Here is a 13,572-nt window from a genome sequence, read left to right on the forward strand (position 1 = left end):
AGGCACTGATGCACTAGGACTTTTTGCTGCTTTTTACTCTAGGCGTAAGGAATGTAGGACAAGTGAGAAAAACTGAATCGGTTATCTCATTATATTAGAAAATTAATGAGAAGTGCATTTAAAACCAAGAAAGTGGGCCCCTTCTTTGCACAGTGCACTGTACGAAACCCATCCATGTTGTTGAAGCTGATACTCCGACGTCTTTCTCAAGAAAAGTCTAACTACCAAATCCTCTAGATGGGACACATGGCCAGCTCTCCTTTAAACCTTTTCTTATGATTAAATGGTTGAACAGAGACAACCCATTAACACGGTATTATTCTGCACTGTAAATAAGCTTTAGAGCATTCTTCTCCTATTCAGTAAACCACAGTGCCCTAGCCACAGTAAAAACCTGTCTTGTTAAGGACAGTGTTGTTTAGTTACAATAATAGGAGACTGCAGCTGGAGCAGTGATCGGGCTCTTAGACAGCTAGATTACCGTTAACACGCCCCCTCATGTCATCAGTGGGAGGACGCCACCCGGCCTGAGCTTCTTGCTGCAGGAGACCCTGGGTCCCAGTGGTACAGTGCCAACATCGCCCCGGTCTGTGCGTTCTTCTCTTATCTTCTCTTAATCCATGAACTAATTCTTAATCCAAAGATACGCCTTACTTTATAGGCTTACCTCCTACCATTTAGGAATGAATCTTTCACGTGGAACCTTACCAAAAAGCCCTTGAACATGAAATAGACTGTATTAATATGCTCTGTAAGAATATTGCAGCTGTGGGAGTTCTCTGAACACGTGGCAAGTCAGATAAGACCTACAATACCTGCTAGGCCTACAGTACGACCTCTTAATCCTGGCCGCCTCCTAGAGTCCTGCTGACTACAGATGATCATCTAGTTGAGCTCTAATTATCGCTTCCATAAATACACGTGTGCCTGAAGTCCGGCCAGTTGTACGTCGTTTTTCCTGGATCAGTATTCTAGCTCATTTTAAGGATTTGTGTTCGATGAGCAATTCTTCGGTCAAGGGGGACTGCTGCAGTGTTTCCTGAAATACCACTGGTGGGAGAGCATCTGCCCTGGAGATTTACCTGAAGTGCCTCTAGTATTTGTACTTGTAGTACCTGCCTCTTCTATCCTAATATTACCTGAATCGGAGCTGAGGCATTTTCAGCACTTCTTCCCTGATAAACATGAGTGAAATATTAATTTAATACGTTGTCTGTTTCCCTTTCAACATCTGAAGGTTTCCCATCATTATTATCTGAGAGTTTATTGTCCTTTACTGTTTTTGTTGTAATACCTGTCTCAGGACTTAATACTTGATTTTCATTAGTTTAGCGTCCATCGTATATTTATTTCCTAGTGTTCCTAGCCTTTCTAGTATGTTTGTACTTGTGCTTGTAACTAAAGATAATCAGTTTATAAAGCTTTTTTCATTCTTTATATCCAATCTGAAAAAAGTATTTCTGTGGATGATAAACAGAGTCTTCATTTCTTGAAGCTTGTTTCTGTTCACAAGAGCTCACATTACATGGCCCAGTCGTAAAGTGAACACAGACGTATTGTTATTATTATTATTTGCATTTCGTACTTTACAAGAGTAGATTTCATTGAATCTGTGACACGTTAGATATTCATGTTGTGTGATCTGGGAGGTATTATGTAGTTCAGGTGGGGAGCTGCGTCAGCATGCGTAGGCTGCAAAGGAACAAGTAAAGGTTTATTCCCTGCTGGAAAGGGAAGAAAGGAAACACATTTCTAACACACCCGAAGAGAGCTCTACAGCTGAAACGTTGTGTTTCCTTTCTTCTCTTTTCAGCAGGGAATTAACCTGTACCTGTTCGCTGGGAGGTATTATGTCCTGCTCGAGATTGACTGGAAAACTTCAGCAGGACCGTTGTGTGCCAGCAGATGGCAGTATAAACACTCACAAAAGAATCTCTTCCACCTCCACTGCACCGCGCTGTCTCCGCTCTGTGTCTCTCTGCACAGCTGTTTAAAAGCCTGGGGTCCTGGCCTCACCTGCAATGGGGGGTCCCACAGTCATGGGGACAGACATCATGCCCAGGAGGAAGCCGATGGCCTGGGAGACGTTCTGAGAGCCCACCAGCTCGAAGGCGATGGGAGCCATTATGCAGATGAAGCAGCCATCGAAGAGACCCATGAGCAGGCAGACGGCGATCAGGCCCCCGAAGATGTCACACAGGGGGATCATCATGGACATCAAGCCGATCACCACAAACGAGGAAACCTACACCCCCAGGGGGAAAAGGACAGGGGCTTTCACTTCTGAGCCTGGAGGCCTGGTTAGTTCTCACCAGCTCACTTCGGTTAACTCAGAAAGGCCTTTGTCCCTGGGGCAATGCGCCGGCTACACCAGCAACAGGCCTGCTGATACAGAAAGGCCTTCCTGCCTTCAGTCACCAGTATGATTTTCACTCATCTTAAGGGCGCTTCACAACACACTCATGCTTGTAATAATCCTTAAAAAATTAATATGAAGACTAATGAAGGAGAGAAAAAGCAAGCTTTACATAGTAGAGCCCATTTTTTCTCATGAGTCTCTCAGGTCTACTTATAAAAGCTTACTGTGTGAAAGAGGCTTAAATCTCGGCAAGGTAGGGCAATAAAGATACGGATACAGCAAAGTTCATGCTCGGCATAAGCAAGAGACACCAGCAGATTCACTGCACAACTTGGAGGTGGTCCACTTACAGCAGGTTCGAGCGCGAAGCCAAGTCAGTGCAAGCAGCGGGAAAGCAAGAAGAGGTAATTAAATGCTGAAAAGTAGAAAGAAGAGAAACACACAAGGTCTTGTCTGCGGGATGTTCTTCTGGTGTGCCTCACAGACAAAACCTGCTTTTTTCCTCCTTCTTTCTGCATTCCAGCATGGAATGAACTTTCGGGAGGTTTTCTGGTCCTTCATCATGAGTAAGACAGCGCATTTAGCAAAGCAGTGCAAGTGATCAAACAGCCTGAGCTCAGCCTCAGGGCGTGTAAAATGAGGTCTATCAGAGTACGAGGTTATTCCTGGGCAGCACCTACCTGAAGGTAAACTTTATTGACGCCAGGCACGTAGTCAGCAACCCTGCCAAAGATCAGGCGGCCCACTCCTGACGTGATGCCAATGCACATGAGCAGGACCTCTTTATTGGCGTCTTTGCCGAACTTTTCCTCCACATGCTTCATCTGTGGGGCGAAGGACACGAGAAACAGCCGTCAAGGCAGTGACCAAAACTGTTCCCTTCCGCTGGGCTTAAAAAGGAAATAAGTCGCCTCTCGTGTTCCTGTAGGGCAACCTCACAATCAATCCAAGTTTAGTGATCCTCATTAACTGAAACACTTGTTTTGTGTGTAGTCTACGAACACGCCCGGCGCTTTTTTTCTTATGAGTGTGGAGTGGCCAACACAGCTTTTGGGGGCCAGCTAAGCACCTGGTTTAGGATAACAATACAAGGGATTGAATTGCACAAGGGGGAGGGTCTCAGAGAGAAGGGTCAGGCCTCAGGAAAAAGATTCACTCCGGGAGAAATCAAACCTTTCAGTTCCTCGTGTATTTAGGTGACAGGAGCCACTGGCACATCTAGTGGTGAAATGGCGTTAACTGTACAGCTGTGTAACAGGCATAATGAGATCTATTTTACTACATTTCAGCAGCAAATGATCTAAATAGCGATCTATAAGGCAGCAGTGTGGAACTGTGGTTCGGGCGCTGGACTCCAGACCAGAGTGCTGTGGATCTGTTCTGAGTGTAAACTTGCTGGTGTACCCTTGAGCAAGGTGTGTCGCTGTTGATCCTGACAAAGGAGTCCAAGCTGTCATTGTATACTTCCATTGACTGAGCTGGTCAAACAAAGCAATGAAAAACATACTGCTACCTACTGTATAAAGATCCCTACAACATTCAATGAAAAATCAAAAAGAAAAATGACATTAACATCTCAGAATAACCATGAACAATCTGCAATCAGAGATGTAGAGGGCCTCCATGCTACACACAATGCAGGTTGTGTGAAGTTTCAGAAGAGCTCTGTAGTGCAACTGCATGCAGCCCATCAAGCTTTTTACAGTGAAGTCACATTAAAGCACATTTTAACTGAAACAACTAAAATAATCCTGAAAAGCAAAACTGAAAGAAAACCTTCTAATGTAAATAGTTAGGTTGCACAATCCCTGTTTTTTTTTAATGTTATTTTAGTATTGCAAGAAAAAAGGCATTAACAATTTTCTGCACGACACTCAGCAGGCCTCAAACTCATAATTAATGACTTAGAAACATGTTCTGTGCTTCATAAAAATGCGACTGCTTTTACTCAGAATACTTTCCTTCACTAATCTAAACCAGGAATATTTGGCTCCGGGGAGAAAAATACAAGACCCTTTTAAAGTTTATATTAATGCCTATACCATTTTTATATTGTCTAAATGATTGATCTAATACAGGGAATACAGAGCAAAGCAAAATATCATACTTGTTTGGATTAAAACTCCTTTTGTCACTATTCCACAGAGCACAAAGTAGCACCTAAGATACGACATCTCTTTGTTCTGAAAAACTTTTTCTTGTTTTTTCTTGATTTTCCGGTTTTTATTGCTTGTTTTTTTAGAAGTAGGAGGTTTAAACTAAAATATTATTATTAATAAAATCAGAGAAGGTTAGTGTTGCATTTGTTCATACGGTTAAAAAATGTAAATGTTTAAATAAAAAATGACAAAATCCCTCATGTGTCGACAGAATGTCAGAGGGAATGCGTCAGAGGGACTATTTATGATGAACGCAGTGTTTGGCCAGAATATCACGTTGTGTGTCACGTCCACCCACAAACTCACCCTTCGACGCGACTGAACGAGTTGTACTTTTTTTTTCCAGGAGATCAAGAACCCACCATTCGGTTGACATGAAAAAGGACCAAATAAAACCTGTGCACAGCCTGCATCTCAGATCTTTATTTATGCCGGTGGTGTCCTGTTTCTGCATTGATTGCTCAGCTCTGAATGCCACTTTCCGTTAAAAACCAGCCCAAGTCATTAAACACCTCAACAACAACCAAAAGCACACCATGTACGTGCTATATTTAGGTCAAAGAATCAAAGGTCTCTCCAAACCGAGTGTCCCTCATTTTACCTCTCCCCCCCACGATTACACTGGCTTTTCTGTCCTTTTACAGGAAAGCCACGGCTCGGATTCTAAAACAAGCAAAATCCAACATCACACATATTAGCAGCTCTCGGTAACAGAGTAATTACCTCCTTCCACTGATTTTTAGACCTTAACTTTCCACAACTTCTCCAAGACTTTGCTCACCAGATCTTACATTCTGAGATGGTCTTAATTTCGATCTCCTCCGCTTGAAATCTCTGCATTCTTCCTCTCTTTCTCCCTCACACCTGAGGCTCTTCAGCGAATTCACCGTTGTAGCTTTCTTCTAGCTCTCAGTGGGAAAAACCTACTTAATAAATCCGTGTGTGTCGAACAGGCCTGACAGACGACTGTAGCGCTTTCTCATCTTCAGGTGATGACCTGGCATCAAATGCAATTGTTTACGTTTCTTGATGACGGAAGATCAGGGTCTCACTGTACCATGGCAAAGGCAGAACATCCACCTAACTTCATCCATTTTTTAAAATTAAACCATTTTTTGAATTAATGAGTAATTCAAAGTCATCTTGGAATGGGAAAAATAAAACAAGCCACAATAATAGCAAAATCAATCCACAAAGTAGCGTAACTACTGTATGCATGATCATATTATCTCAGTTTTATTGGATCTGTCTCGCACTTGTCTTTTAAGAAAACATACAGTCACCTGACAAACACGGGTTTCCTGCTGAAATTCTCTCATCTACACATTTTCTATGCATAGACACGACAGTTCCTAGGGTTCTTCTACAAAAACCTCACCAAAAGGTATTGGGGGATAAGTGTAGCTGTCACGGTCACCATCCTCTCCCTCAGAGGGCGCTCCAACCTCCCCACGTGAGTCCGCTTAATTACCTGCATTATTTCCTGGTGTGCCTTGTTTTAGTTTCCCTATTTAAGTTTACTCCTTCCTGCCTTCGGCGCTCAGCTCTGGTTCACGGTAGCTCAATGGCCGGCCTAGTGCCAGGTCGCCCCACGTCTGTGGCCACAGGCCTGTTAATGCTCCTCGACCCACTGAGCCCGGGGCTTGGATTCTCGTCTCGTAGGTGTTCCTGTTTGTCCGCGTCTCCTGATGGGTCTCCCGGCCATGGACTTAAGGACTGCTTCCTGGCTTCCCTTTGGACTTCCCTGGATACGTTTGCCTACGGATTTTCCCTGCACGTCTGCACGAACCTCCCTGCTTCACTGTGAGCACCAATAAACCCCGTGTGTCTTTTCTGAACTCTGTCTCTGGTCCTTTTTCCAGAATCGCTGCCTCCCATAGGGTCTAAACCAACCCGGCTCCCGTGACAGTAGCCCCTTTCAATTCCCTCTGAGCCTTTGTTGTAGTTTACGGACAGCGAGGCAAGAGGGTGTTTTCTCAAGGAAAAACTCTCAAGGAAGAGAGCCTCTCTATCGTCACGATATTAGTCCCCCCTCCTTAAGGGTGCTCCAGCCCTTTCACTTTAGACTTTATTCTGTGCACCTGCTCCCTATTCCCAGCCCACCTTAAAAGCCAGGCGCTGACGCTCATCCGGGCTCTGCAGTCTGATTTCCATATCGTGCGAGTCCGGGACCTGGAAGCGCCTGGTTCCGTTAAGGTTTTAACCTCCGTTCCCGTTCCTGTTCCCCGTCCGCCGGTTCCGACCCGGCCTTCGTGGTTTTTAATTCTTTGTTCTGATGGATCTCCTGGTTTTGGACTTACCCTTGTGTTTTGGATATTCCCTAAGGACTTCTCTCTCGGATTGTTCGCCTCGGCCACACCTCCCCCGTGCACCAGCACACCTTGGACACGCCCCCTGTCTTCAGCCCTGTTTTCCTGCATGACGTTTCCCTAGTGTTTCCCCACTCCGTCGGATTGTGTCGTCCGCATAGGGTCCGGAAAGAACTGTTTGTTACATCTATAGAAACACACTGATCTACAGGCTGAGTTTTGTGGCTTAAACCAGTCCCCAGTGAAAGAACAACATCTTGAAGGCTCCACTAAATAGTGCCTTTGAAACACTATGTTTTCTATGGATTACATAATCACAGCTCATTTCATGAGAAACAACAGGATGCAGAAAAGCAACAGATTTGTATTTTACCACAATAAAATGCAGCCTTATTAATGAATCGTGTGCTCTTCAAAAGCATTTCCAACCACACACATAAATCACAGAAGAGTTTAGTGGTATCTGCACTGCTGATCAGAAACACAACGTGAATACCAGCTCAGTTTGTAATAATAATTTTCCCACATATTTTAAACTGTGACATGAAAGTGCTTATTGTATTTTCCTGTCAGTGTAGAAGACTGAGAATCTAAATAGTATTTAGTGATCTTATATTTTTTTATTATTTGGCTTTTCACCAAATCCTAAAAAGTGTTCAACACCAGAGCATTTTCAGGACATATTCAACATTTTTTCAGGCCAATGCAGGTCTTGAAACCTTTGCAATATTTCAGATTACTTATCTGCAAAAAGGACTGGGATTAGTTTTTTGTGTGTCCTTTTGTTAGGTCACTTCCATAAACACAGAAGAAAAACAAAGCAACCAACTGCTTCAATGTCCAATAATGCTGAATGTTAGGTTTTACTTCGCTAAATTGGTCACATGCTTTAAACCAGCAACAACAATGACGGAGAATACAGACTTTCAGAATTTACTCACCCCTCACGCAAGATGAAGTCTCAGACTTCAGGCAATATGCCTTCACAGTAATGTATCCAAGTATTGAATCCCTGCATTACAAATCTTCAGGGGCAGTGACAAAGTCACCCCAGCGGATTTCAGAACAAACAGTGAAACACCACATAGAAGACAGAAGTAGAAATTACGTGGGCTGAAACTGAGAATAGGAGGCACTATATACCCAAAGGGTTGTTGGAGAATGGAACGAGCTACCCAGCCATGTTGCTGAAGCTGATACAGTGGTTTCCTCCAAGAAACAGCTGGATGAGATCCATGGATCAATCACCTACTGACTACCTAAGCCAATAACCAGAGTACAGATGAGACATGAATGCTCCAGCTGGGGTGATGTAATTAGTGGCGTGCCACAGGGACCTGTATTAGGGCCACTGATCTTCCTTTTTCAAATAGATTCTAGTACAGTTTGTAAACTAAGTTTGCAGAGGACATAAAAATAGGAAAATTCATAAAAGCTCCAGATCCTTAATGGCTCCCTCTGTAAACTTTCTCATATTCTGCGACATTTTAACTCTGCCATTTCTTGCACCGGCTGCAATGTCCCTTTCATAGTCGTCACAAACCAGTTCATTTCTCTGGTATGGGCAAGCAGTCACTGTACACGCTATAAAATATCTCTACAAGATGTCCCTCAGAGTACCACTAAATGCTTCGTGGCTTTGTGTCAAAAGTGTCAAAATCTGGAGTTTTCTGGTTCTTCCTGAGAAATCTGCCTGAGGATATGTTGGACAAGCTCACAGCACATTTCTAGTCAACCTGAATATGGTTTGTGGCTCAGAGAGCCTTTCAGCTTGCAGCTTTAAACAATGTCAAGTGCTCTGGGCCTAGTATATATAATTTTCGTAGTGCTTATGTTATTCTATATATTGACCAATTCCCATGTGAGGCACAAGTATTGTGTATCTCAAGCACTCTCAAAAACTGACAGCCTATCATTTTAACAGACTGAAGCTAAAAGCATCAGAGTTATGAGCAGGTATACAGCACAGTGTTTACTCAATGTGTTATATGATAAAGTACATAAACATCAAACAGGTTATCAAGTATAACAAGACAATAGTTCTCTAAATAGCAAAGTTTTCAGCCTCACGAGAACACTATGATTTAGAATTAAAAGCATGTGGTTCCATTTAATGATCTCCGTAATTAGCATCTAACGGAGACAGCTTACAAAATGAATCACATTAGGGTGGGTTTTCTTCAGATAACACATTTTTGGTTATGAAAACAAGTGACGCCACGTTATTCTCCTTTCCAGGATCTATAAATCAACAACCAGCCGGTCACCTTGAAAGTGGCCAATCACTTCTGCTCATGTCAGTCCTGCCCGACACACAAACAGAAGACTGCTGGAAACAGTGGGGATCGCTGCTTTCTTATCTGCTTTATCAAGTGAACTAAAAACAGGTGGTGTGCAGTCCATATTCCTCTTCTTCCAGGGTCAGTTTCTGACTGTACCTGTAACCCTTGAGGGGTCCGCGAGTCTGTGACCCCAGACGCCAGTGAAGCTGACGGCTGTACACGCTGAAACCAGAGAAGGACTCTTGGCAGGTGTGGTGGGTTTTCAAAGAAAGGTAGTTTGAAGGTATAAAAACTAGATGGACAGTAGGCCAAGTCAAATAAAACAAAGTTTTACAGACAGACTGAACCTGCCCTGAGGTCAGATCGAATGCTCCTTACCACTTACTGTAAAGACATTCACTGCTTTGAGTGAAGTAACTACAGTCTTATTTCTCCATTAAACACTACAATTCAAAGCACAGACTTTTAACAGTTTGTGTAGACATGCATCACTCAAGAGAAAAAAACAGCCTGACCCCCCTTGTGCCTCAGGGAAAATATCTGGAAGGAATTAGTCAGAAATGCGGCTCAGATGTACTGGGCTGTATAATTACTAATCATCTGCTTACTAGAGGCTGCCCTGAGCCCTTTATCCGTGGTTTTTCTATAAATTTCCAATCTATTTTCCAGGAACTTACGCTAAAGTGAAAAAAACAGTAAAATGAGTGGAATGCACTGGAGTTCCTAGTCCTGTGATACAGATGTCATATAAAGGGAATGACTAATACTGTATGTCTCTCGACAGATACACGGCACAACATTTTCACATTCAGCTCACCGTCTAAAAAATGACGTCCCACTCCTTGCCCTGTGGCAAAGCAATAAGACAGACAGTATATCTTCCACCTTAATTCCCAATTCTTTCCGAAAAATCGAACCTGCTTAACGCACTAACCCCTTCTTTGACTCTTCCTTTTGAGGAAACCCGCACAGTTGTGCCTCCTTGCACATCATTTAGTCACTATCGTTAATTATACTAAAACAAACTTAATTATGCAGAAACAAATTCCATCCCCGAGCTTCACAGGGCTCCAGAAGCAGTAAATCATCCTAAATCAAAGAGTCAGAACCTCTCTTAATACACAGAAAATTACATTAATCGCAAATCAAAAAGGAAAAACAACTGAATGACCTAAATAAGCTCGGTCAGCTCTTACTCAGAACCATATATTCTACCATCAAGCACTGTTCTGTCCAGCATATTGACACATGCCCAAAGGCATGCTGGGATTTTATTTGCTGTGTGGATGTTATTTGCTTTTAACAACCTTGGTGTCCCTCCTTAGTTATCCAGGTGTTTCCAATTTTTGTCCAATTTCTGTATCTCTAAGCAATAAGCTTTAGGGACACTCATTAAAAGAACAACAGAAAAACGTGACTTATATGAGTAAGTTCAAGTGGACGTCTTTGGTATCTCTTTCAGACGTTTCCACATCAGGATCTTCTCTTTGTACAGTATTTGCACAGGAAAGTCTTCATTACTTAACACACCACACTCACAGCAGCAGGGAAAGTGACTGACAGTGTAAATTATAGCTACAGCATTTACTGCCCTAAATTAGCGTTGCGAGAGTCCAGAAAAAAATCAAAGTCGGTCCCTCTTAACAATTTGCGCCGCCCAGTCTCATCTGAAGGCTTTTACTAACAGTTAAGACTGTAAAAAAAAAGTCTGCAAAAAGGCATCAAATGTGCAGGTACCTTACTGGGGGAAGGCAAGGGTATTGTTTTAGCTGTAATTGGTTTCTATTTTTATATAAAGGCATTTGTCTAGATCTGGAAACAGAACAAAAGCACAGAGAAATAAAACAGGGTAGAACAATCTTATTAAATCTATTTAAATCTTAAATAGCAAATACTTTTTTTGAACAGCAGCAGAGAAAAAGCCCTTTGTAACACCTGTTCAGTTACCAGCCAATCAGGGATTAAACAATTAAGCACAGAACAATTACCTATAATCTCTGTATAATTCAAATGGCTTTTTAGCACCAAATGACAAAGTAAAAACAATTGAAGACATTAAAAACCTTATGTAAACACTGAAGAAAGAGACAAGATGTAAAAAGGGTTAACTTAAGTCAGTTCTGCCTGAAAATTAGACTTCTAAGCAACAGGGGTTTATGGCAGGAAAGGGGGTTAACTGATAAGGATTCCAGATGCGAGCAAGGAACCCCCTGGGGGCATAATCTTAAACTGACCATTTGGCCAGGGTCTCTTAACTGGCCAAATACCATGACCCCCCCCTTACCATAACACCGAATGACGTCTGAAGCAGCAAGCAAGGACTATATAACCTAAAAGTTTGTACCGGCACATGGAACAATACTTCGGTTTTGTTGTTTCTTGCGGGAAACAAGACTTCGGCTTTATTGTTCCTTGCATGCAATAAACTCATCTGTTTTACTTCATCTCGGGATCAAGAACCTTATTCCTTCTGTTACAACAACACTTTCAAATATTGGACAATTGTGTCCATTTCAATGATTGTACTATGAATTAGAGCAGAGTAATCAAATGGGTAGCCACTTCAATACAATCCGTTACAATCCACACAATGCACATTCATTATTTTATTAGCAGCATCGGTACAGCAACTGAGGGCCAAGCTGAGTCCAGGTAGGGAACTTGAAGGGCTACTCATGACATCTTCAGAAAGGTCATCGGGAATGCCTTCAGGATTCAGAGGAGCTGCCCCTGATATTCAGGAGGGATTGCTGAGATATTCAGTCACAGCTCATTAGGGATTTGCAGACACTATTTGAAAGCAGGGGTGTTCAAGGTCCAGTCCAAGAGGGCCACTTCCTGATGGCTTTGTATCATCTGTATCATCAGCATCTGGTAAACAGGGTAGTTGTGACCAACTAGGTAAATAAGTATTAGAATCAAATATTTGGACTCTGCTCCCACAGTCCAAAGGCATACTGGTACAGTAGGTTAATTGGATTCTGGGAAATTTATGGGATGGCACGGTGGCACAGCGGGGAGCATTGCTTCCTCACAGCGCTGGGGCCCTGGGTTCGATTCCTGGGCTGCTGTCTGTGTGGAGCCTGCACGTTTGCCCCGGATCCAGTGTGTTGGGGTCTGTGTGTGTGCCCTGCGATGGATTGGTGTCCTGTCCCCAGTGTGTTGGTGTCTGTGTGTGCCCTGCGATGGATTGGTGTCCTGTCCCCAGTGTGTTTGAGTCTATGTGTGCCCTGCGATGGATTGGTGTCCTGTCCCCAGTGTGTTTGAGTCTGTGTGTGCCCTGCGATGGATTGGTGTCCTGTCCCCAGTGTGTTGGTGTCTGTGTGTGTGCCCTGCGATGGATTGGTGTCCTGTCCCCAGTGTGTTGGTGTCTGTGTGTGCCCTGCGATGGATTGGTGTCCTGTCCCCAGTGTGTTGGTGTCTGTGTGTGCCCTGCGATGGATTGGTGTCCTGTCCCCAGTGTGTTTGAGTCTGTGTGTGCCCTGCGATGGATTGGTGTCCTGTCCCCAGTGTGTTTGAGTCTGTGTGTGCCCTGCGATGGATTGGTGTCCTGTCCCCAGTGTGTTTGAGTCTGTGTGTGCCCTGCGATGGATTGGTGTCCTGTCCCCAGTGTGTTGGTGTCTGTGTGTGCCCTGCGATGGATTGGTGTCCTGTCCCCAGTGTGTTTGAGTCTGTGTGTGCCCTGCGATGGATTGGTGTCCTGTCCCCAGTGTGTTGGTGTCTGTGTGTGTGCCCTGCGATGGATTGGTGTCCTGTCCCCAGTGTGTTGGTGTCTGTGTGTGCCCTGCGATGGATTGGTGTCCTGTCCCCAGTGTGTTGGTGTCTGTGTGTGCCCTGCGATGGATTGGTGTCCTGTCCCCAGTGTGTTGGTGTCTGTGTGTGCCCTGCGATGGATTGGTGTCCTGTCCCCAGTGTGTTGGTGTCTGTGTGTGCCCTGCGATGGATTGGTGTCCTGTCCCCAGTGTGTTGGTGTCTGTGTGTGCCCTGCGATGGATTGGTGTCCTGTCCCCAGTGTGTTTGAGTCTGTGTGTGCCCTGCGATGGATTGGTGTCCTGTCCCCAGTGTGTTTGAGTCTGTGTGTGCCCTGCGATGGATTGGTGTCCTGTCCCCAGTGTGTTGGTGTCTGTGTGTGCCCTGCGATGGATTGGTGTCCTGTCCCCAGTGTGTTGGTGTCTGTGTGTGCCCTGCGATGGATTGGTGTCCTGTCCCCAGTGTGTTTGAGTCTGTGTGTGCCCTGCGATGGATTGGTGTCCTGTCCCCAGTGTGTTTGAGTCTGTGTGTGCCCTGCGATGGATTGGTGTCCTGTCCCCAGTGTGTTTGAGTCTGTGTGCCCTGCGATGGATTGGTGTCCTGTCCCCAGTGTGTTGGTGTCTGTGTGTGCCCTGCGATGGATTGGTGTCCTGTCCCCAGTGTGTTTGAGTCTGTGTGTGCCCTGCGATGGATTGGTGTCCTGTCCCCAGTGT

General features: G+C 44.3%; 1 protein-coding gene across 1 annotated transcript in view; it reads right to left on the reverse strand.

Annotated features, from left to right (window-relative positions):
• slc16a10 (solute carrier family 16 member 10) overlaps positions 1-13,572 on the reverse strand; it is a 79,626-nt gene that overhangs the window by 7,147 nt on the left and 58,907 nt on the right. Inside the window, exons 4-5 of the mRNA XM_088626826.1 lie at positions 3,040-3,183; positions 2,017-2,245 (exon numbers count right to left, since the gene is read on the reverse strand). Of these exons, the coding sequence (XP_088482952.1) occupies positions 2,017-2,245; positions 3,040-3,183 (373 nt within the window). The remainder of the gene's footprint in view (positions 1-2,016; positions 2,246-3,039; positions 3,184-13,572) is intronic.

Source organism: Lepisosteus platostomus, chromosome 3 (genome assembly GCF_059453375.1).
Source record: "Lepisosteus platostomus isolate fLepPlt1 chromosome 3, fLepPlt1.hap1, whole genome shotgun sequence".
In the NCBI taxonomy this organism is placed as follows: Eukaryota; Metazoa; Chordata; class Actinopteri; order Semionotiformes; family Lepisosteidae; genus Lepisosteus; species Lepisosteus platostomus.